A 22,263-nucleotide genomic window follows, 5' to 3' on the forward strand; every position below is an offset into this window, starting at 1 on the left:
TTACAGGTTGCGTCTAGATTATCAGGCCTCATTTCGAATTTCAACAATGTGATTCGATGCGGCAATCGCTCCATTCTAATATTCATTTTGTGGTAGTCCTTTACTTGACGTGTTAAGGCTTACTATGGTACACATACAGCAAGTAAAGCAGCTTGATGCATTCCTACGACGGACACATGGTCACTCCCTGATGTAACGCTACATCCCCAGTAGTCGGCCTTGAAATAATCATAGTGAACACTCTGTTTATGCTGCCAGGACAACACGGAGACTTCGAAAGAGTTAAGTTTCTATTATTCTAGAACACAAAGAAATGAAAGACACAAAGACATTGTGAGAGCCATAGAAATATCAAAGAATTAAACACCCCCCGGCTGAAATCGGATATAAAAACGGCATCGGCAACACATATGCCCTGGAGGGGCCGGATGGGGGATTGTTCTTCTTTTAGTGCACTGCATTACTTGAGTTGATCATAACGAGAACCCGGCAAAGGTAGAGTATTTGTCGTTAACGCCTAGTTCAACGGTTCAATTGCTACTATCTGCTTCATGTGTCAACTAACAGCGCAGAGTAGATCTCATCAGTTATAATTAGCCTTACCTCCACCTGCCACATGAGAACTCACTCATCCTACTGAAAGTCGTATGGTCCAGTACGAACTAGCTCGTTCACCGCTACTCTACATATTATTAGCCTCACAGTCCTCTTCTTATTCTTCGCTTCGTTGACAAGATGAACTACTTGCGGGCACGGGGAAACCTCTATTCTGACTTCAAATTATGGCAGAAAGGGGGGGGGGGGGGTGGTTGGAAACTTTATAATTATCAGCGAATCGAAACTTCAGTCGTGTTCTTGGGCATTGTTGGACTTTAGGAAGCCATCGCTTGAAAGAAATGGTTAATGGTACTGTAGAAAGTCTTTGAGCAAATGTACCATCGTTAACATAATGGCATTCACTTTCAACAAGGCATAGTGTATCTACTCACATCTATGTAGTTTAGTTTACAGCTCTTTTGTTATAATATCATACAATGTCCTTGTAACTGCAAACAGGATCTTTGTGAAAGTAATTCATAATGACATTGTTTAATGTAGGGAAAAGCATAAATAAGCGGAAAGCCTTCAACGAAAGAAGTACTACTATTATTATCACTAAGCTCTTCTTTGCACCCTCAAGCAAATAAATCATCATCTTGGTTACCTCAAATCCAAGCGCAAACTACCTATACTCAGTATCAATCCCATATCTTTCAACTCTCGGTAATGTGTGGAATCGCCTCCGTTACTCACCAATGTGGCCACCGAGGCCAATCTCGAGTCTCTCAGCCTTGTCCGATAGGGGCCGGGTTCAACTGTCCCAACAAACGAGACGCAGCCACGCAAACAATCCCTGGCAAATGCAGTTCTTGCCAATTAATGCAGGAGAAGGCTGAGCGTCATTATGGTGCCAGGGCTTCGTCCGTAAGTAATCAAGACGTCTTGCTTGCCACAATTAAGTCGGCTCGAAAGCACTAAACGCTAATTTGGCTCACCCAGCGTGTGAACTATCAGCGTCCGGCACATCTTAAACCAGAACTCTACGCTGGCGTAGATCGATAGACCGTGTCTGATTTCGAAAACAGCCTTCGTCGAGAACCATTCATGTTTCTGGGTCAAGTCATTAATGAGTGGCCATCTTCAATCGAGTATTTCCAAATGTCGCCTGCCCCCCACGCCCTCAAACCTCTGAGAGAGCATTTGACAACAGACCACCTACAGATGCCGGCGTCTGTAGGATATATCTCAGTCTCCTGCGATGGTAAGAATAGTGGTGTAGCCATGCTCTAGACAAGTATCGAGAAGGTTGAGGAATCAATTTGACTAATCCATTGACCCTTGACTACCTTTTACTCACCTACTTGATTGCAGAAAGTAAGCTTTAGTAGTAGCCAATAATAAATAATTATGAAAATTCTTGATAAATTTGATTTTTTTTTACCACTGGATATAAATCAACTCGCAGCTTAGTTTTTCTATCTTTGTTCTTAAGTACAGTTCCATTCACATAGGCACAGCCTTTTGCCTAGTTGCTTAACGAATAGCATCTTTCTAAAGCTTGTTTTAAGGTATCACCCATGACAAGGAGATTGTGTCTTTTTTAAACAATGAATCATATCTGACTATGCATCTTCTTTGTGTATGTAACCGTTCTCGAAGTGGATAAGGAGTCTCACATGGGGTTGGACATAGAAATCGAATGACAACCCTCTATGTAGCCTATTACCAATACTTCACTCAGGCCAATACCCGAATAACTAACTTATAAAACCCTCGGTTGCATAAGATCTGAGTCAAGTTGATTTATAAGTCACTGTTTGAATTGTGAAGGAATTACGTCATAAAATGATACTGTTGATAATTACTCGCTAGTATCACCTACCGTGCCGAGGTATCCAGGAGATCAACTTAAGAGATAGGCTAGTGTTGAAGCATCAAGTCCGGTATTGTATTTGTGTATTTTCATGAGAAGGAGAGAGCTGATTGATACACTCTCGCTTCACTGAGCGAGGACATGTTTACACTTACTATTCGGAGCAACTCAATAGAACGCCTAAAGAATGCACAATCGTCTACCATTGTATTTCCATGTAATAGTGAATGATATCATAGTGCAGTATATCAGACCAATCATCAAGGTATGTCATCCCCCTTTCCAACATATAAAGCACTCAGTCAAACGGAACCAAGATATTTTTTTCCCCCAGCTAATTGAGTTAACTGGAATCAGGTACGAATGCACGAGACGCGGTCTCCCGTACCGTGAGAACCACGTGTAAGGTAGGCGAGGAAATGAATTTGGGATGGAAATGACGTATCTCAAAAAGCGCACATACCATACACACCTGGGTACCTATGCGCACAGCCGGTCGACCGGTCACATTGTGTACCTGAATGCAGGGAATGAATATAAAAAATACGCCCGATATCCGTCTTCCCCAATTTATTTCATTTTCTCTGCGCTTAACCGGACTTACTGGTAATTGACGGGGAGGTAGTTATGTAATGTTTGCCTGTAGGTTCTTCCTCCCATTGGACCTATCCCCTCGATTGTTTGTCCCTGGGAGATAAGCAGGCAGGCAGGGAGGCATTGCGACAGTAAAGGAACATGCAACCATAGGTTGGTGTGGCTTCCCTTATCAGCTCTGCTATATGAATGGGCGAGATGTGCGCTGTTGGAGAGTAGAGACGCTGTGTATGTGTAGTGTGCAGGAATAACTTGCGAAGGGAGCTTTCTCAGAGCCCCTCTTGCACGACAGACAGCAAGAATTGTGCCCGATGCCTTGTGTTTGGTTGGCTATGAGGGCCTGTTGTGTACAACAGCCCCGCCGCAAACATAGGTAGTGCAAATAAACTACTTTTGCAGTCTGACAGATCACCACCAGTGCATCATGTTGGACATGTATCAGGACTTACTCAGGATCTCTGTGATTGACTTGTGGTATTCGCAAGGGAGATAAAAGTCGTTTAAATTGCCATGACGTTGACAGGCTTGTGGCGGCAACGCTTGTTAGTAAAGTTCCACCCTCCACCGCGCGGCTAGATAATCATGTGGCTTCTGTCTCAGGGGCCAAGACGTTTCCGTCACACGTTGGGCGTCCGGCCCTATTACAAGGCTTGATTAAACTTAGCAGTACCTATAGCCCCTCCTTCAGCCTACGAGGGCCGTGGTGCTGTCCATGGTGATACATCGGAGCCGTTGAATGATTGCCAGCATGGTAACAGGGGTACGCGTTTGCTGAGGCCAGAAGGGGGAGTAACTTGGGTATTACGATTTTGAAACTGTACCTCGTGGTAGCCAGAAATACCCGGCACTTGACTGCTCATGATTGCTCATATGTCGTTGGGTTGGGGGTTACTACATAGTACATACTACATATCGCTTTCGCTAAGGGGGGCTAAGCAGCCGGTGTGTCACGACTTATTATGTTTTATGTATGGCATGAGCGTGTTGTCACGGGGACCTGCGTCTCAATCTCAGTAACAGAACGTCAATTACCGGTACCGGTCAGAGTATGAATGTGACAAGTCTCGTCTCTGGACCTAGTGAGATAGGTAGCGGGCTGCGCTTCAAGGATTCGAAAGGAGTTATGCTCCTGATTTATCGGTAGAATCCAGGCATTGTGGATATATGCCATGACCATAAGAGATAGAAGCTGATCAAGTAATGCAAGGTTTTTTTTATTTTTTTTTATTATTTATTTTTTTTTAACTCACCGTCGTACTAGTTGTAAGTCAGGGAGGGCATTTATATCCGGACGGTTTGATATACTTGACCTTCGATGGTGTCCTTTGATGCCGTGTGTGCGAAACCAAATCTGCGGGCCGGCTGAAGTGGTGAAGCCCGAGCGTTAGCATTACTGCGATACTCATACCGGGCGATCTTAATATTCTGGGTACATGGCCTCTGATTCGTGCTCTCTCAACATTTTACAAGGAGCACTCATGACAAGCATAATCGCTTGGCTCATCGGAAACGCTTGATCGATCGTATCTGACCAGTGAAAGGTCAGTATTGTATAGCAGACACAAAGGGTTGGGTCTGGCATCTTTGGCTCGCTTAATCTGAACCTGGGGTTGAGTGAATGTCCTGGAGACGTACGTCAGCCGTAAGGATTCTAGTTCTGTTGCGTGCGGGGAGATTGGCCCATTTGCATATCACCAACGCAAATACGAAGAGTGTCACACAAACGGCTTCTCTGATGAAGCCGATGGACGGAGCAATGCCCATTCGTTGACCTGTGTGTTGATGCAGTAGTTTAGTAAGAGTCATATCTATGATGACAACCTTGAGCAGCGGGTGTCATTTAATGGATTAGTCGTAAGCTGTGCATATTTATCGAGCGTCAGATCCGATATCCCCCAACCCTTCAGCTTTCTAGGGTGACCGCAGATTCTAATTAAGAAAAACAACCCTACCTGCATAACCGACGGGACTGACTGTAGGTCGTGTAGGCGGGGGACATGTCGTAATGCGCAATACGCCCGAGGTTAGTGCACGGCAGATTGTAAAGGCTGCAGACAAAAGCAACGGGCTAGAGTTTGGGCATGTATCGTCGACTGCGATGCGATAGGCGCAACAAGATGAGCTTTATGTGGGCAAAAGGGTTGGCTTCGAGGTGGTCAGACACAAGCATATTCCAGGCACCTAGCCGTTGAGCAAGAATATAAAGGTGGTGTGCAGCAGCCTCAAAACTACCTACTTAGGTATTAAGCGGGAACGACGCTTAATGGGTGATTGTCCGGGATGGTCGTGTTTAGAAATGTGGCGGTCTGGAGCCTGCTGATGAATGCATGAAGGTATCGAATACCGAGAGATCGGCTCCAGGAAACGAGACCCGCAGATCTAGATGTCAAACAGGCACAGTAAATGCGATTCGAAGCATATATCCTGTACGCAGAGCTCGCTCTTGGACAGGCATATGCACCAACAGTGGTGAAGTGCAGGTGGAACGCAATTGATGCTGCCAAGTCCGCGTTTACGTGCCTACATAGCAGTAGCTTTTGATCATGTCATCCTCGTCTTACTGTATGCGTGATATTGGTACCTACTATGTATTTCTGTTGTGTTAAGAGTTGGGGGAGTGAGACCCTTCAGACGATATTGTACCTATCCCCAGGTCAGACGAACCTGTCCTGCTGTAGCTTATTTAGTCTGGAGCTAGCGATGGTTATCCACTGCGTAATGACCATATTCGATCTTGACCCCGGAGAGTTGTCCTAACTCTGGGCTAAATGGTGGCTGGTAACTAGCCTTGACGATGGTTTATGCTCCCCTCCACCTTTTCTCTGGCACTATCTACTATGTGGATAGTTACTACTACAGACGATATTGAAAGTGACGGTGGTGGTGCGCGGCCTACGTAGCCCCAACCTCACGTAACATCCCATGTGCTCATGAAGAGCTTGACTCGGTCTCTTATCTGGGACTTCGGATGGAAATTTCGGACCCGAAGAGTAATATCGATTATCGCCAATGGTAGATCATGATAGCCCGATGGTTAGTTGGCGATCATGAGCCGGGTCACAATAGACCGCTGACTAAGTTAGGTAGTCACGAAACTGTCACGAAACTAGGTAGCACAAGCGCGATCTACATAGGTAGTCTACGGTGCTATGTACTATGTAAGGAAGTGATTAGAAGAGGTTGGCTGCCTGTTATCGTATTGTCATGCTCAATGCCGTATGTAACCCGTGATTTGGTATAATCATTAGTTAGCGTTAGTGAATTTTGTTTGGATTTTTTTTATTAAAAAAAGATAATGGGTGAGTGGAAGACGGAGTATGCAGTCTGGGACACATCCATACCTACCGGTAGCGTAGCAATCATTTTCGGGAGATTTCTTGTTCCAACACTACCTAAGTACCTATAATTATGATTTTATTATTTTTGTTGTTATTACATAGTACAGTAACCTCAGGTCTAGGCAGTGTATCGCTTTGCATTGGCAGGATTCTGTGTATATGCCGATCCGTAAAAACAAGCCGCTCGTGACTGGCAGTGGCAGTGGTCGTGTTTCTTTTATTAAACTGGTACATGACGCAGAGTCAGCTTAGGGTGACAGCTACGTGATCCTTCAGAAGCCATGGTGGTGTGGGTATCGAGGGCATCTACTGTAGTCTACGTAGTAGGTATGTCCACTACGCCGCGTGAACTTGCACCTATCTACATGTAGAGTAGGCTGTCTGCACAGCATTGCTATTTATTCTTGACACGTGCAACGTTCATCAGCTCTCCGGAGAATACTTATGCCATATGTATGTATGTATGTATGTATATCGTAGGCAGGGACCTGCTCAGTAAAACACATTCTCGGTACTACAGTAGGTACTCCTCGCCATTGTTCAAGGCTGGGGTAGGTCGGTCGAAAACAAGCTTATGATCTTGAACCCAGCTTCGAATGCTACGCTACATACGATGCGATGACACCCTCGATAGATACCTAGGTCGGTGTTGTGTAGGCATGCCAGCACCATGGCCTTTTCCGACCTGCCCTTGAACATGAAACATACATCCGCTACATACGCAAGGCTCTCCGTCCTACATCCGGAGAGGATACACGCATCCCACATGGGACGACACCTGCTCAGCTCGTGGGCTGTGTCACTGAATACCCAATAAGTATGGTCAAGTTTTTAGTACCAAGTAGCGCGGGCACACTTGGTGTTCTGAGAGGTTTCGTGTACCTACTGAGAGAACAGTGGTGGTAGGTATCCGAGCGCGAAAAAGGTCGGGCCTAGACTCACTCACTGCGCACATGCCCATGATTCAAGGCTCAGTAAAGTCTTTCTACGACTTTCTGCTATTTCTTCCATGATTGTGTGCGTGTACGGAGGAGGCGAATAGGTAGTATTACGAAGTAGATAGGCAGTGTAACTGGATAGGCGCATGTTTTAACGGCAGCGAAAGACGCACATCATTGCCTGTTGCGGAGTTAGCTCTCAAGCAATCTTCGTGGTCCGTTGCAGATTTATTTAAAACGTGGCAGGAATTCTCCGACCTTTCTTTCAAACACGGCTTACCTACTTGATATAAACCCCTCTCAGATAAGAATATAAAATACCAGTTGAACCCCGCCAAAAGGCGACCTTGATCAATTTGTTACTTAAGGTGATGGCATTGACTAGGTAGGTAGGTACAGTAACGATGACAGTGATTACACAACCAGATGATGACGGCCATTTTCAGAGCGTTTGAAGCTCTCTGTAGGTAGTGTGTTTGCTACAGTAGATACATAGCTAAGGGTTTCAACTTGACCTACTGCATACTTATTAATTGCCTACCTACACTACTTCGTACATCCCTCATCTAGTGTACTAGAGTATGTACTTCCAGTACCTATAAACTGAGAGAATCGTCCGTTACAATACCTAATGGTCTATCGTAAGTAAGACAAGGACTTAAGGTAGGGGCTTCCGCATGGCTCTTCTGTTGGAGGCCCTTTACTGTACGTAAGTAGTAGGTCTGGGAAATACCTAGGTACAGTACCCTATCTATTTTAGAGGTGCTGACCGAAGGGCCACTATACCGAACAGGGCAGGCTTCGGGAATAGGGTGCTGACCATGTGCTCGATTCAGTGCCTAGTACGGACTAGCTCGCCAGATGACTTTTGCATTAGCGCAGAACCCTGGTTCAGGGGCTTCTTCCCTAGCAGATACCTACGTGGATAGTATGTACGAAGTATGCCGATGAACGCTTGGGCGGTGATTCTGGCAGCCAACCGCATGTGCTTGACAGATAGATACCTGCCTACCTACTGCAGTACGCTTGCGCAGTGCAGCACCCTACACAAATACGCTGCAGATGCGCTTGGGGATCGAGAGGGTCTGGAGAGGGGCGGGGCCCGTGGTCCGTGGTCCGTGGCTACGGGCATCGAATTGGCAAATCAGTGGATGGGCATATACCTATACAGAAGGATGTAGCCATGTAGGTAATCTTACCTACATGCGGTATCTATATCTTACTACTACCAGATACTACCACACATACCTATATGGTATATGAAATATACTATGGTAGGTAATATCTGTTGTATACTGTACGCACGATAACGTAACTCGGCAGCATCAGCACGTACTGGCAGAACACATACCAATAGCGTACACTACCCAACTAGCATCGTGACTATTGCAACTATCGTAACCATTGATATAGTACAAGAGTAAATGTAGGTACAGGAGGCAGAGTACCTACCTACTACATAGTAGTACCTAGAACATACTTAAGGTACACTCCTGTATCAAGGAGTCCTCTGCATGACCCCCCTGGCTCTCCCCGAGGATGCCGGGATATCCTTGTCGTGCCATCCGTCTCCAAATCTCCATCAATTGAATGCGACCCTATCAAAGTTTACCAGCCAGAGCACCCAATTCCTCCCATGTCCCTCTACATGGACATGCCACAATAGCCCTTCGTCTTACGTGTGGGTGCTGAGGGTGTACTATGTAAGTATTACTGACCTGTACACTGACGCTACGCTACAGTAAGTACAGATACCTCTCCGCCCACCAACGACCCACGCCACCGCCGTAGTGTGTGAGGAAAACCGAGCTTGCTTCTCACTGGTTTCATCTCTTCTCGAGACCTTCGACTTCAGCTGTTCGTCCTCCTTCCTCCAAAGCTTCCAGCGCTGCGCACGCGATTGTTTGGGTTGACCACCTCGTTGTTTGTTTGTCTCTCCATTACATGTAGCGTTGCTTGCTTGTCATCTTAGTCTCCTCCTCCTCTCTTTCTCTCCCTTGCGGTCTGGCACTGTCGGGAGTGCTCGCTCATCAGTTTGGTACTATATTTGATCCTCGCGGGGCCTCGTTCGATTCACGACATGTGAACCCCTGAATTGCCTCTCGCTCCAAACCGCTGAGCGTCCTTGCCGGCCTTAATTAACCTCTCGTCAGCGCTGCATCGCCCATTTCCAACTCAAAATCAAAGCATTAGGTATGTGGCATTGCAATTTTACTGTCCTTTTCTCTTTTGCTGTTGTTGTTACGCTGCAGTTTCCCCTCCCGTCGTAGCTTAGACCCCGAAACCTATACCATCCATCTTGATGTGAGACTATAACAGAGTATACAGCTTGGCAGCCTCTGACTATTCTGATGGCCCGGCCTTGATCACTTCTCGAATTTTTTTTTATTTCCCCAATCGGTGACCGAGTGGTTACACTACCTCGCCATTTTCGCATTCGCTGACCTGCTGCCTCCCGTTGACCCCATCCCGCTGTCGCATTCCTTTTTGCCCACCCTCGACTACCTGAGCATCTCTCCAAGTTTAGTGTCAAGTCAGATCATGACTAGTTGTGCGTTGACCATGATGGTCATGTTGCCGCGCCCCCCCAGCAGTGTCCAAATGTGTACCAACAGCTCTCACAAGCACCCTTCCTGAGATCATAGTCACCCAAAGATACTGGGCTGCTTCATTTGCCGCCCCCAATGCATTTTGCCGTTGGCGCCAATCATTTCTCGTTTGATACCCTTCGTTAAAGGAATCCTTCCATGCTGATGCCTGTTGCGAAATAGCGAAGGATCTAATATCTGCACTGCGCCAGATCCTCATACACTACTACAAGCATCCAACCTGAGCCAACAGCACCCACTTGAATTGACGCACGTTGCTGCAGCTTCTTTTTCCGTCAGCCAAGACTCGCTCTCCATCCTTTGTCTTACACGAGACAAGGCGCCCTCTCTGGGTCTGCCATTATGACAAAGATGCCCGTCGACACACCACCTCTTGTTGAAAAAACCATGGCGAACATTTCGTCAACCGCTCGTAATTCTCGAGCCCTCAGCATATCAAGCGATAGACCATCCACCGTTGGTGTCCAGAGTCTCATGTCGCCCCCCCTTTCTGTATCACCAGAGGCAGCCTTCATCGCTGCCTCTGCTGCTTCACAGATTGTAACGAACGATCATGACAATCACTCGGGGACATGGTATGATCAAGTTGGTATTGACCCTGCTGAGGGGACGGCACTCGTTGCCAATGGCGCCCTTCTACTAGCGAATAACTTCGTCGATCAACTATTATTTAACGTGCTAGCCACTGCGAAATCTACCACCCTTGCTTCGCTTCGTTCGGCTGTTATCGACGTCCTCAAACCGAAACTTGCAAAGGATGTGATAAATTCGGCCGATGAAGAACTCCGGGAATACCTTGGCGGCGGAGAGATCGAAGACCTAGCTCGCCCCAATGCCTCGGAAGTATCAAGAGACTGGGATCTCGAATTAGTATGGAAGCGAACACGGCTACGATGCATGGTTTATTCCTCCCTAGGGGATATGGAGGAGGAAGACGAAGATTACTACGTTCAACAAGAGCACCTTGGCGGAGGAGTTGGTGGTGCAGTGAACGAGGTTGTGTCCCCAGCAGTCGCTATTTTCCTGACTTCTATACTCGAATTCATGGGTGAGCAGGTTCTCATTGTGGCTGGCCAAGCATCATTCAATAGGTTACGTGCGAACTATGAGAAGGAGGTCAAAGATGGCGCTCGACAACCTGGCGACGTGTTTGATCGAATTGTTGTGGAAGAGTTAGACATGGAACGTGTTGCTCTGGACAGGACTCTGGGTAGACTATGGCGTGCATGGAAGAAAAGGATACGATCTCCCATGGAACCCAATTTCTCCCGTCCGTTTTCTCGAAGCTCGGCAAATGGTTTCGGAGCCTCACACCAACGGCGGGAAAGCACTGCTACAGAGCCCCCAGTCGTGCCACCATCCGAGGAGTCAAATACTGCCACTGGCGACCAGCCCAGCCAGCCAGTTGCCATCCACGATAACACCCACGAGCTTGATGAAGCTTCAACCACATGCGACGGAAGTAACCCGTTTGATCCTTCTACGCTTCCCTTACCCGATAGTGACATTGAAGCTACGTATAGCGATGAAGAAGAATCTGAATATGAAGAGCTTCCCTCGCGTCCAAAGAGTTGGTTTGTCATACCCCAAGAGCACGATCTCGGGAGCCAATTTGCTTCAAAATCCTCAATCAAACGCACCCCGTCCCTTCCGTCTCGAAAGAAGCCTCGGTATGAGACCTTCAATACAACCAGTGAATCTTTGAAGGAGCGCACGCCAACTGCACAAGCTTCAGATTTACCAGAAGCAAAACCTGAGGCCGAGGTAACGGCTCAGATCACAACAGTCCCTAGCAAATTGGTTGATACTGAGGCTGAAAGTGCCACAGCTGAAGGTATCGCCCAGCCTGATATCAAAGAGGACGAGTTCGATGGCGACATTGAAGAATTTGTAGAAGAACCAGAGATCCTGACCTCGTCAAGAGTGTCTGTTGGAGGCAGAAGCTCGCCGACAAACTCGGAGTCTGGGAGACCCGCGTCTATCATTCTTACAAGATCAAGCAGTGTGCGTTCTGTCCGGGTTATTGAAGTGCAGGGACCTCGTTCACGGGCAAGCTCGATTGAATCAAACTCGCGCAGTCCTACCCCACGCTCAGTCAGCTTCTCTCGTGAAGAGATTGTCTCTAAAACCCCTCCTATTGTGGAAGAAAAAGATCCTTATGCGATACCCTACGTCACCGTTACAAAGAATACTTCAAGCACTGTTTCATCTTATGCTGAGGATGTACACGATGTTGTCTCTACGCTGTCCCCACCTCCACGGAGTCGCTTACCTCCCCGAACAACATCTACCGCGGCATTTTCTCATACATCGGCGCCTACCATAGTGTCTATAGTTACAAATGCAAGCCTACCGCAAGAGGAACGTTATGAGGCTTTCCAGCGACCCACAAATGGGCTGAGGAATCCACCAATGCCGACCTTGCCAGAGAGGAGTGCAAACAGACCAGTTTATAGCCCGACGACGTCTACTCATCGCACTGCCCCGGAATCACCAAGACTCCCACGTTCCATACAGAACGATATGCCCTCGCCGGCTAGATTCAGGCCGAAACGGACCTCTGAAGAGAGTAGCTCTAATCGCCCAGCAGATGTTGCTCGTGATTTTGAAGAGCTGATACAAAGTAATGAGACTTTACAGTACACCTTGACACCAGAGAACATGCGAGACATTGATGTGAGCAACCTGACTTGTCCCCCCCCCCCCGTTTGCAACAGATCTAATAGTGAGACAGTCTCAGCCATCCCAATCTAGCATTAGCCCAAGTGCTAGTCAAAGAACTAGAAGAAGCGATGACGGGAAGTTTGCAGAACGCTCGAGGTCTTCCTCGATCAAAAGATCGCTATCTGTGAACAAGGCCTCGGGATTAAGCTCTCACCCTTCTCCTGACATGACCAATGGAAGATATAGCAACGGCACCTCGAAAGCATTAACTCCGGTATCTATGAGAAGCCACACGGCGCCTGTGCCTCAGGCTAGGGATGCTAGAGTTCCTCGGGAATCGCTGCAAGATTTTGCCGATTTTATCCGCTCCACTGGACCGCCGGTGACAAACGCCACTCGAACAGAAGGACCATTGTCAAATGGCTCGGCCAATGTACGCAGCATCACTAGGTCGCCCTCCGTCACGAACAGCTCCAATATGGAAGCTCGACGAGGACCTAAATTGCAGGCTAGGGATGCTACTGTCAATACGACAAACGAAAGCTCCGACCTAATCGATTTCATTCGCCGAGGACCACCCAGCACTAATAGTCATCGAATCCCTCGCACTGTTGCGCCCTTCCGAAATACACAGGATTCCGACTACATGTCGAGTGCTGTTGGGGGAAAGGCCGTCGACGCTATCATTCCTAACGTACGGACCAGTCTAGCCTCCACAAACATAACAGAGGCATCCGCCCCATCGTCAATGAACTCACAGAGCGCGTTACTGAACAAGTCAAATCGGCATCAGTTATACAATGGGAACAGTTTTGATGACGACGAACCGATGCCGAAGCGGACACAAAGACGAGTTCTTGACCCCTATGCAATCGACATCAGCGATGAGGAAGAATTTGATATCTATCCTAAGGCGCAGCCGAAGCAGGAAGAGAGCCTAATTGATTTCTTGAACAACTATGCACCCCCCGCAGAACCTCAAACTCAGTTTCTTCCACCGAAAAAGAAATCTAGTGCACCTAATTTGATAGCAAGGTTGAGATCAGGGTCATCAACTGGCTCTAATGGGTCTGCTCATTTTCGAAAAGGATCAGGCGTGTCCGACAATCGAACTCTAAATAGCCGTACGGGTTCGAAAGTTACGCATACCCCTATTGTGATACCTCCCGTGGTAGATAGATACGCCTCTTCTATCAAAACAATAGATCCTCCCCGAAATGGCTCGGTTGGACGCGTTCCAATGAAGAAGTTTGAGCCACGAGATGCTTCCTCAGCAAGCGCTCAAACAACAGACCTTGCCAATTTTTTTCGTGATTCGCGACCTCCGCCCTCAATACCAACCTTTACACCGCCACCTGAAGACAAAGCCAGTAGTGGATTTTCTCGGATGTTCGAACGACGCAAGAAACCAACGGCATATTAGTTTATACACATGATTCGCATCATTTCTCACATGTATAAGTTCCGAATTGTTGTTCGTTTTCCATTGGGGGTGCAACATTCCGATGAACATAAGGACAGTTGCGATATATATCTAGCCGCTTGGCCCCGCGTATTTGCGCTTCAGACACACTATTGATACCACTTCGCTTCTTCTGTTGTGTTAGACGGCTCACACGCCCAAGGGCCTTTCAAACAAAGTATATGCTTTATCTGGGTGGTATAGCCGTTGTTTGCCGAATAATATTGGTTTACGTACCTGGAGTGGTTATAATGCTCGATTTTAAGATTCTATAGGGGAGTTCTTCCACACGATATTTACGGTAGTGACGACATTTAACTGCATTATTGCTTCTTTCATGTACCTAACTTTGCTTTCCCCAGAGGGCTCAATCGTCTTAGTTGTTTGCGATGACAGATTGTAGCTTGAATAGCACTTCCATGTATGTATACAACGAAAACAAGTTAATTCTCCTATCTGAACCATCTCATATTTGTGCTATCCTCGAGAGTCGAAAGCGTTGAGTCATTCTATAAAATAGGGAAATGGAGAAAAGGGGCTTCTTACGCTCGCACTAGTCTAACTGGAAATAGCTTTTGACAACGACTGAAATCCTTCACTTTTTCATGCATGAAAACCCGTACCTCCTATGGTATCGTCCTTGCGCATTTAGAGTCTTCCTTCGAGGTTGAGCTAGGAACCGGTGGCTGGCCAGACCACCGGGGGTACAGCCCACCCGATTGGAAGACACCAAAAGATCTAGAGGACGAACTAACTGAACGCACAAGGCTACAAGGTAACATACCCTCACAACGCCAAACGCCATCAATGAATCAACCGATCGATCCTTTACTCTCCCCCCCATCCGTGTAATCTTAAAACCTCGAAAACGCCGCACACCACGTTAAAAATAGGGTGGAAAAAGAAAGAAAGAAAGAAAACAGAATAAATCGACAACCGAGAGATGAGAGGTAGATAGCTGAAACAAATGTCCGAAAAATACTAGAGACTATGAAACTCTGGCGGCACGAGATCCGCGGAGGTAATAGTCGTGGGAATCAATGTATTCATGCGCACGTCGACACCGGCGCGTATGTACGTGACTCCTTCAGATTACACGGGAGTGTGTGATACGTAGAGTCATAGGGAGGTAGGTCGTGTGCTTTCAGCAACGATTCCAGAATCTCGCGCCCGCGACACATTCGTCGGTGAGCAGGGGGATTCCACGAGGTCGATGCAGGAAGCCCCATTTGCGTCGCTTCGGGATGGAAGGTGTTTGCGGCGGTGGTGGTGCGGAGGGGGGGAGAAGAGGGATAGTGGTGGGGACGGGGGGCGTGTCGTTGGTCTTTTTTTCTTCTTGTGGTTCTGCGGTGGATGTTCGACGAGGTCGACGGATGCACCATCGACTTCTTCGCTTCGGGGTGTCGGGTGTTGATGCCGGTGTCGAAGCGGCTGCGGCTGTGGAAGAAGGAGAAATCCCAGAGTCGGTCTTCTCTCGTGGTTCATTGGACGCGATTTCTGCGCCGGCTGGGATGTCGGCATTGGTATTCGTTTTCACCTCCCGGGATGACTCCTTGATCTTGTCCCACAGTCTTCGGAGGCGGGGGAATTTCTTCCAGTCTGTGTGGTTACCGATGGGTGGTGTCGCGTTGTGCCTGCTCCTACTTCTATTGCTATTCCTGCCCGAGCGGGAGCGGAAGAGTAAGCCGGTATTAGAGCCGGCGTTGGAGGAAGAGGTGTTCATCGAGGCAGGTCTTGGGTGCTCCGAGGCGCGCCAGGCCCGGACGCGGCCGAGATAGGAATCTACGGAATTGGAACGGCGCAGTCTCGATCGATACCGGGAAGGCATGTGACGTCTGTCGTCCCTTCTGTCCTGTCGACGTTGTGCCCGGGTGCGTGGGCGATCGCGCGAGAGGAGACGCGGTACGTCCCGCTCACGCTCACGGGGCACCGGATACGGTTCGACACCAGATACCGCTGGGACGCTGGGGGTCTCGTAATACGCACCGTCATTGATGTTGCAGTGCGGACCTTGAAGACGGGTTTGGATGTCCACTGCTTGGTGTCGATTTATCTCGCCGTGTCTCCTCAGCCAATCGATATATGCTTGGCTTACCGAGTACTCGGGGGTTATACCATACGTCGAACGGAGATCTTCGGCGACACACCAGTCGCAAATGTCGTGGTTCATGTCGCTCTGTGAGTTACCCATGTTTGAGAATTCTGAAATCGAGATGTATATATAAAGACTTTTCTGATGGGATGTATAGAGTATGATGACCCTGATGGGATGTATTCCGAAGATTGATCTGTTAGAATATGACAGGAGGTCTATTCTGGTGGTGTATGATAGGTGGTATATGAGAACAGTTTGGCCGAGGCGTGGCTACGAGCAATATTCTGATGAAGTGGCGACCGAATTGGTGAGATATGTAGCGTTCAAAGACTCTTCCCCTGAAATAAGTAAGAGGATGTGGAGTCGAGATGCGTATGAGACGATGGGTCTGGTGAGCTATGTAGTATATGAGGACTCTTTCGTCGAGAATGTGTAGGTATGTAAGGGCTCTTCTGATGGAAGATGTATGGAATGATTCTCTTATACAGATGTGCTAACGAAGCCTTCTCTAGTGAGACGTGTAGCAGACGTGTGGTCGTCTGTTGAGATGTGTATGAAGTAGTAGTTCGCCTCTTTATCCTAGAAACGGAGGAAATGGACAGTTAGAAAGCTCAGCAATGAGATGTATCAGTGACGATTCTTCTGTGGTAACGTATATGTGAAAACTGGATAGAGATTGTTCTGATGAAGCGTGTAGTATATGGCTCTGAGATGTGCAGCTGAGATAACGTTGTCGAAATCTTGGTGGTGCAGATAGAAAGAATAAATGGTAAAAGTCTGGGAACACAGCGAGTAGTTGTATAGAGAATATCTAGAGCTTGCTGAAGCGGCATATCATAGTTGCGCCAATGCGGCTGAATGGGATGAGAATCAATGGCACTGGCACTAGAATATCAGCTAGTATGAATGATAACTATTGTGGTCAATAGCCACGTCTATTGTGATGCATGGTACAGCTATGATACTACAAATGGAATCTATAGGCCTCATTGAGTAGAATGGGGTCTTAGCCCATTGATCCAGTTTGTCTTTCTGGTCTGAGTGGTCTGGGCGGATACTCACGGCTTCTCTATAATGCCTTCAAGTCGGTATTGTCCTTTTGATCTATCGGCACGTACCTCGCAGCCAAGAGCTCCTCCACCGATTGGTCCAGCCCGCCCGGTTGCTCGTACCGTTGCTGCAGAGCCTTCTCCACGGGCGATACTGTAGGGTCGACCTTCTCCTCCACGGCAACGACGGCTGACTTGGTCTTGCTAAAAACTTCCTTTCCCTTTTCAATGCCTCGCCCTATAGCCCCGAAGACGGAGCCCTTAGCTTCGCTAGCCTTCTCCTCGGCTTTCTTCTCTGCCTTATTAGCAAGGTCAACGCTTCTCGCCTTGGCATCGGCATAAGCAGACTTTGCAGCTGCAGCTACACCATCATTTTTCTCGCGCGCTTCTGCGTTGGCCTTGCTCGACAGGTCACGCGCAACAGCCGTACTCTTCTCTTCCCCCTTCTCGATTCCTTCCTGTGCTTGCCCTATTCCGCGGGCCCACAGGCGACTGATAGCGGTCTCGACACCCTCGCGGACCTCGGACCAGTCTTTCGTCTGCGCCCACCGGACCGCATGCTCTATCTCGGCGTTCCAGCGGTCCTTGGCAACCTCAGTAAAGTGTGCACGTTCGGCAACGGCTTGCTCAAGCCTCGTAGGTGGTAGCACAGGCGGTAAGGGGTCAACAACACCGGAAAGGAGGTATGTCTGCTGGCGTAGAATGGCAGCTTGCTGTTCGCGGTTACGCTGGTGCGCGAGCAAGGTGAGATAAGCGACACCGAGGGTGAGGGTTACACCTCCGGTCTGGATGAGAAGGAATGATTGTTAGCTGTGTATCTTGTGGAAAGGCCGACAACAGACATACGAAGCCGGTGGTGAAGCCCATGACGAGCTGAGCTTGAGCTATATGATTCGCGCACAAGGGCGCATGTACCAGGGTAGACCAATTGATATGTAGCGGCCGGGAAAACGCTCAAGAAAGGGCTTGTGACTTTGTGTGTATGACAGACTAAGCGAATATCAAGCCTGACGAGACCCAATTGTCGATTTCCCTCTTAGAGTGATGAGGCTGTAGAGTCGGTTGGGGTGGCCGGCGTTGAATGACGAAAGTCTCGCGGCGGCGGCCAGTAGGCGGCTCAGTGGAAGTCAATGGCCCGGTGCCAGCCCCAAGCTCGGCCGGGAAGCGCCAAGACATGTGCAACAGGGCCTACCGAGATAAAGTACGCCCACTCAAAAACTGCTGCGGGTCTTTTCTTTCTTTAGAGCGCCTACCCTGGAGTCGGTTAGACAAAATAACAACCATATTATCGATACCTCCAATCAACGACCTCTCTACCCGCCGCCTTCAATCGCAAAGAGTCCCCGGGTGAATCTTAAGCATTCTGGCGGAATCCCCACGCCCAACAAAACGAAGCGATGGCGGGCGGTCTCGTCAAATACCGTCATCTGAGTCGAAACTCAGCCCATCGACAAGCCTTGCTTCGCAACCTCGTCACATCGCTCGTCAAGCATGAGTCCATACACACCACCTGGCCTAAGGCGAAGGAGGCCCAGCGTCTCGCTGAGAAGCTGATAACACTAGCGAAGAGAAACAATGAGACAAGCAGGCGGCGGGCCACCGGAATACTATACGTATGTGCACGCCTTTACTTCAATTACAACCACACCACACCCTCCCCTAAGATCCATGGTTTCACCGGCATAAGACCCGCAACAATGCCACAAAGTAGAACCAGCTGACTCTCCTCTTCGCTCCGAACAGACACCCCACGACCTCCTCCCCAAGCTCTTTGGCGAGCTGCGCGAACGCTACCTCCAGCGGCCGGGCGGGTACACGCGGGTGCTGCGTACGGAGCCCAAGTCGACGTACGACCAGGGCGCCTCGGCCATCCTCGAGTTCGTCGACGGGCCCAAGGACATGCGATTCGCCATGACGGCCGCCGCCGTGGCGCGGGACCAGGCCCTCGGCCTCCCGCACAACGAACTCACGCTCAAGAATCGCGGCAAGGTCCTGCGGTACCGCGATAACGGCCAGAAGGTCTTTGACGACATGGTCGAGAGGATTGGCAAGCTAAATCTTGCTGGTGGGAAGAAGCAGGGTGCTAACGCCGCTACGGCGTAAATGAAGGGACTGAAAGGGGCGATGAGCGTGAGGATGAAGCGGGCTTTGACAACTTCGTTGGGGCAAAGCTAGGGGTGGAAGTAATTCTGGGTCACGCACAGTGGACAGAAAGTCCTTTGTCCAAAGATATGAGAAGATCAGGCGGCGCTGAACGACAGATAGCCGTATCTACTTGTATCCCTCCGATCCTAGCCTAAAGTACAGGATCTAATTGTACGACAATATTGTACATTACTTAGATAAATACGCCATTTTGGCCTCCGTCTAGAACACATACCAAAGTAAAATTTACAACTCAGACAAAATAGTATAAAATGACTATTTCATGAAAACTCAGGCAGGCACCAGCAGATGTGTCAGGCTTTGTTCTTATCGTTTGTCAATGACTTCATTTATTGAGACGACGAAACAGCGGAAGTCATATGGTATCTCGTCTAATCACTACTACTACATCAAAATGGGCAGATTCGGTGCAGCTCGACACATGTGCTTGGTCACCTGATCTCAACCCCTATATAAAATCGAACGTATCGCCACGTTCGCGAATCATCTTGCCCACTCTCTTCGACCCGACTACCCTCTCTAATTTCAGCACATCGTACTTCGAGAATACAACGCGGACGGATCCACGTCCGGGCTCCAAGAGCATATCTTGCTCGCTCTTGGCGAGGAATCCTCCCACGATCTCGCGGTAGAAGATAGGGTTATCAGGTAGGCCGTACATGATGACTCGGCGCACGCCCGCAATCACGTAGCGCCGGAAGTGGTGCGAGCGCTCGGTGTACAGCAGGACTTTGTGGCGGCCCGACAAGAAGTGCGAGCGCGCGCGCGACGCCTCCCGCACGTCGGCGTACTCGGATATGGCGCCGAACGAGAGGCTCTCGACAGCGTCGGCTGTAGAGAAATAGTTACGCACGCGCACGAAGTCTAGGTACGATGGGATGAAGATCAGGGTTCCCCCGGCGTCTGCGCTGGAGCCTTTGCGGCCCGCGAGCTTGATGAGAGAGGGAACGATGGCGCTCGTGAAGTAGGTGAATCGCGCGTCGGGTTCGTCGGCGATCGAGGGCGCTTCGAAGCGAGAGAATGTCTGCTTAGCCTTGACGAGCCCCAACTCTTGGATCATGCCGTTGTACTCGGGCTGTACGCGCACGCGGCCCGCCCAGTTCTTGCTGCATCGGTGGAGCTCTGAAAGCTCGGGCGTGTTGAAGGCTGAGAGGACAATCGTTTGCCGGAAATTCTCTGCCTGGTTGTCGAGGTACCACTCGCGGACGCGACTGAAGTCGCAGCCGTGCGCATCGCGCGGCTGGCGGTTGAGGTGCTCGAATATGTATTCTACATGTTCCCAGTTCTGGTTGAGCAGGGCGTCGGCGTGATCAACGATGACGACCTCGATAGAGCTAAGAAAGTCGTAATCCATCTTCTTCTTGTCCCCTTCGGACCCTATTGCCATGCGCAGTCCTAACGGACTTGCAAGTAGAATATCGCTATTGTAGAATTGGGCGAAGTATTTAATTGTCTTGCGAGTGAACTTGATGCCTATTCGGAACATATCATCGTCGTTGCCCTCGAATAGATCTCGAAAATCTGCCGGTTTGTCTGCTGAGAACTTTACTTCTCGGTCGATGTACGACTCGTCGAAGCGCTTGCGGTTCTCCTGCTGATCAGGTTCGCAGACCGCGCAGATCGCGTTTACCACCTTTACGGCGGCCTCGCGCGTAGGGAGGATCATGAGGACTTTAGGTCGTGTGAATCCTTGATCCCGAGGCTCGAAGTCGGTGGTTTCGCCTTCTTTTGCCAGCTTTGCATTATTCTTGATGACTCGGTCTCGTGTCCTTCATATGGTCAGCTAGGTGCTCGCTCGAGGTCAACACCGTACGCCAGTACTTACTTGAAAACATGGTTTATGGCGTGAAGACACGTCATTCGTCTTAGATTTCCAGCATTAGTGGCATTACGACCACAGAATAAAAGATCTTGATAACTAAATGTTATTGGGTACAGAACCTGTTCGAGCCTATCGAAAGACGGACACAGTTTGTTTGAGGTCTCAATGAGCCTATGCTTGAGTTTCAAACCAGACGGCCCCGGAACAGTCGCAGGCGGTTGAGTTGTCTGGTCCGGCGTCTGACCAGGGATGCTTCTAAACATTCGCCATCCGTTCTTCTCTACCTGCTTAGTCTGATGGACATTGGATGTAACCCCCTTCAAGCGTATGTTATATTCATTGCTATCGGGGTTTACAAAATGAGTTTCAAAGGGGTCCTCGGCATCAGGTATGTCGTCGTCATCGTCATCATCATCATCATTGTCGTTTTCCAATTCCACGTCATTAGATGGATCTTCCTCTGGCTCCTCAACGTGATCAACATCACGTTCTTCGTCATCTGAGACTTCTCCGTTTTCATCATTAGCTGCGGGCGGTACCTCTTGTTTGGGGGACGGATGGTCTATTTTTCTCCTCTTCGTAGTGGGAGCTGCGCTAGAGACTGAATCTCTTTCTAGACTTTGCATTAGTGCCATATATGGCTGGGTCGTTGCTGGGGTCTCCTCAACATCGGATATTGAGCCCTCACTATCAACCTTAAGATCTGATGAAGCTTCGCCAGACGATTCACTGCCAGATTCCCTAAATGAGTGTCAGAGTGAATTTTTGATATCAGCATGTCAAAAAAATACTTACTCGGCATCTTCAAGTCTCGTATTATGAAATTTCTCTGCGCCCCCGAAGCTCCTTTTCGCACCACCCCGCCCAAATTTTCCACCTCGACCCCTTGCGGATCCGCGACGACCTGAAAATTTACCACGAGGCGGCATTTGGGACTGACGATGTCGCGTAACTCCCCCGGAGACGTAGAATATTAAAGATTATAATGACAAGGAATTCCGTCAACGAGATCGCATCGTCTAGCTGCTCTTATATAAGATCAATTTACATATATATATATAAGAAAAAAAGTTATAAAGACAGGCTGTTGAGCCACAATGCCCGAAGCTTCAG

The 22,263-nt window shown here is 48.8% G+C and overlaps 5 protein-coding genes across 5 annotated transcripts; 2 read left to right on the forward strand and 3 right to left on the reverse strand.

The window, feature by feature from the left end:
- The first annotated feature begins 9,765 nt into the window (after window positions 1-9,765).
- On the forward strand, window positions 9,766-14,296 carry F5B22DRAFT_230529 (uncharacterized protein). Its single transcript, XM_047969853.1, has 2 exons — window positions 9,766-12,568; window positions 12,627-14,296. Exons 1-2 carry the CDS (start codon window positions 10,235-10,237, stop codon window positions 13,977-13,979), a joined length of 3,687 nt encoding a protein of 1,228 aa, XP_047829804.1. The 5' UTR covers window positions 9,766-10,234; the 3' UTR covers window positions 13,980-14,296.
- An 866-nt stretch (window positions 14,297-15,162) lies between these two features.
- F5B22DRAFT_647540 (uncharacterized protein) lies at window positions 15,163-16,209 on the reverse strand (the record flags this gene model as incomplete). The annotated part of the gene is made up of 1 exon (XM_047978880.1): window positions 15,163-16,209. The coding sequence occupies one exon, from the start codon at window positions 16,207-16,209 to the stop codon at window positions 15,163-15,165; it is 1,047 nt and encodes a 348-aa protein (XP_047829805.1).
- Window positions 16,210-17,016: 807 nt separating this feature from the next.
- On the reverse strand, window positions 17,017-18,331 carry F5B22DRAFT_610737 (uncharacterized protein). Its single transcript, XM_047975232.1, has 2 exons — window positions 18,009-18,331; window positions 17,017-17,947 (listed from the first exon to the last, which is right to left on the reverse strand). Exons 1-2 carry the CDS (start codon window positions 18,027-18,029, stop codon window positions 17,183-17,185), a joined length of 786 nt encoding a protein of 261 aa, XP_047829806.1. The 5' UTR covers window positions 18,030-18,331; the 3' UTR covers window positions 17,017-17,182.
- An 83-nt stretch (window positions 18,332-18,414) lies between these two features.
- Window positions 18,415-19,597, forward strand: F5B22DRAFT_610739 (ribosomal protein L17). Its single transcript, XM_047975233.1, has 2 exons — window positions 18,415-18,775; window positions 18,906-19,597. Exons 1-2 carry the CDS (start codon window positions 18,560-18,562, stop codon window positions 19,263-19,265), a joined length of 576 nt encoding a protein of 191 aa, XP_047829807.1. The 5' UTR covers window positions 18,415-18,559; the 3' UTR covers window positions 19,266-19,597.
- F5B22DRAFT_610741 (DUF1253-domain-containing protein) lies at window positions 19,513-22,240 on the reverse strand. The gene is made up of 3 exons (XM_047975234.1): window positions 21,946-22,240; window positions 21,154-21,891; window positions 19,513-21,097 (listed from the first exon to the last, which is right to left on the reverse strand). The coding sequence occupies exons 1-3, from the start codon at window positions 22,077-22,079 to the stop codon at window positions 19,777-19,779; spliced, it is 2,193 nt and encodes a 730-aa protein (XP_047829808.1). The 5' UTR covers window positions 22,080-22,240; the 3' UTR covers window positions 19,513-19,776.
- Between the last annotated feature and the right edge of the window lie 23 nt (window positions 22,241-22,263).

Source organism: Xylaria bambusicola (assembly GCF_022495145.1).
Source record: "Xylaria bambusicola strain CBS 139988 unplaced genomic scaffold F5B22scaffold_27, whole genome shotgun sequence".
Taxonomy (NCBI): Eukaryota; Fungi; Ascomycota; class Sordariomycetes; order Xylariales; family Xylariaceae; genus Xylaria; species Xylaria bambusicola.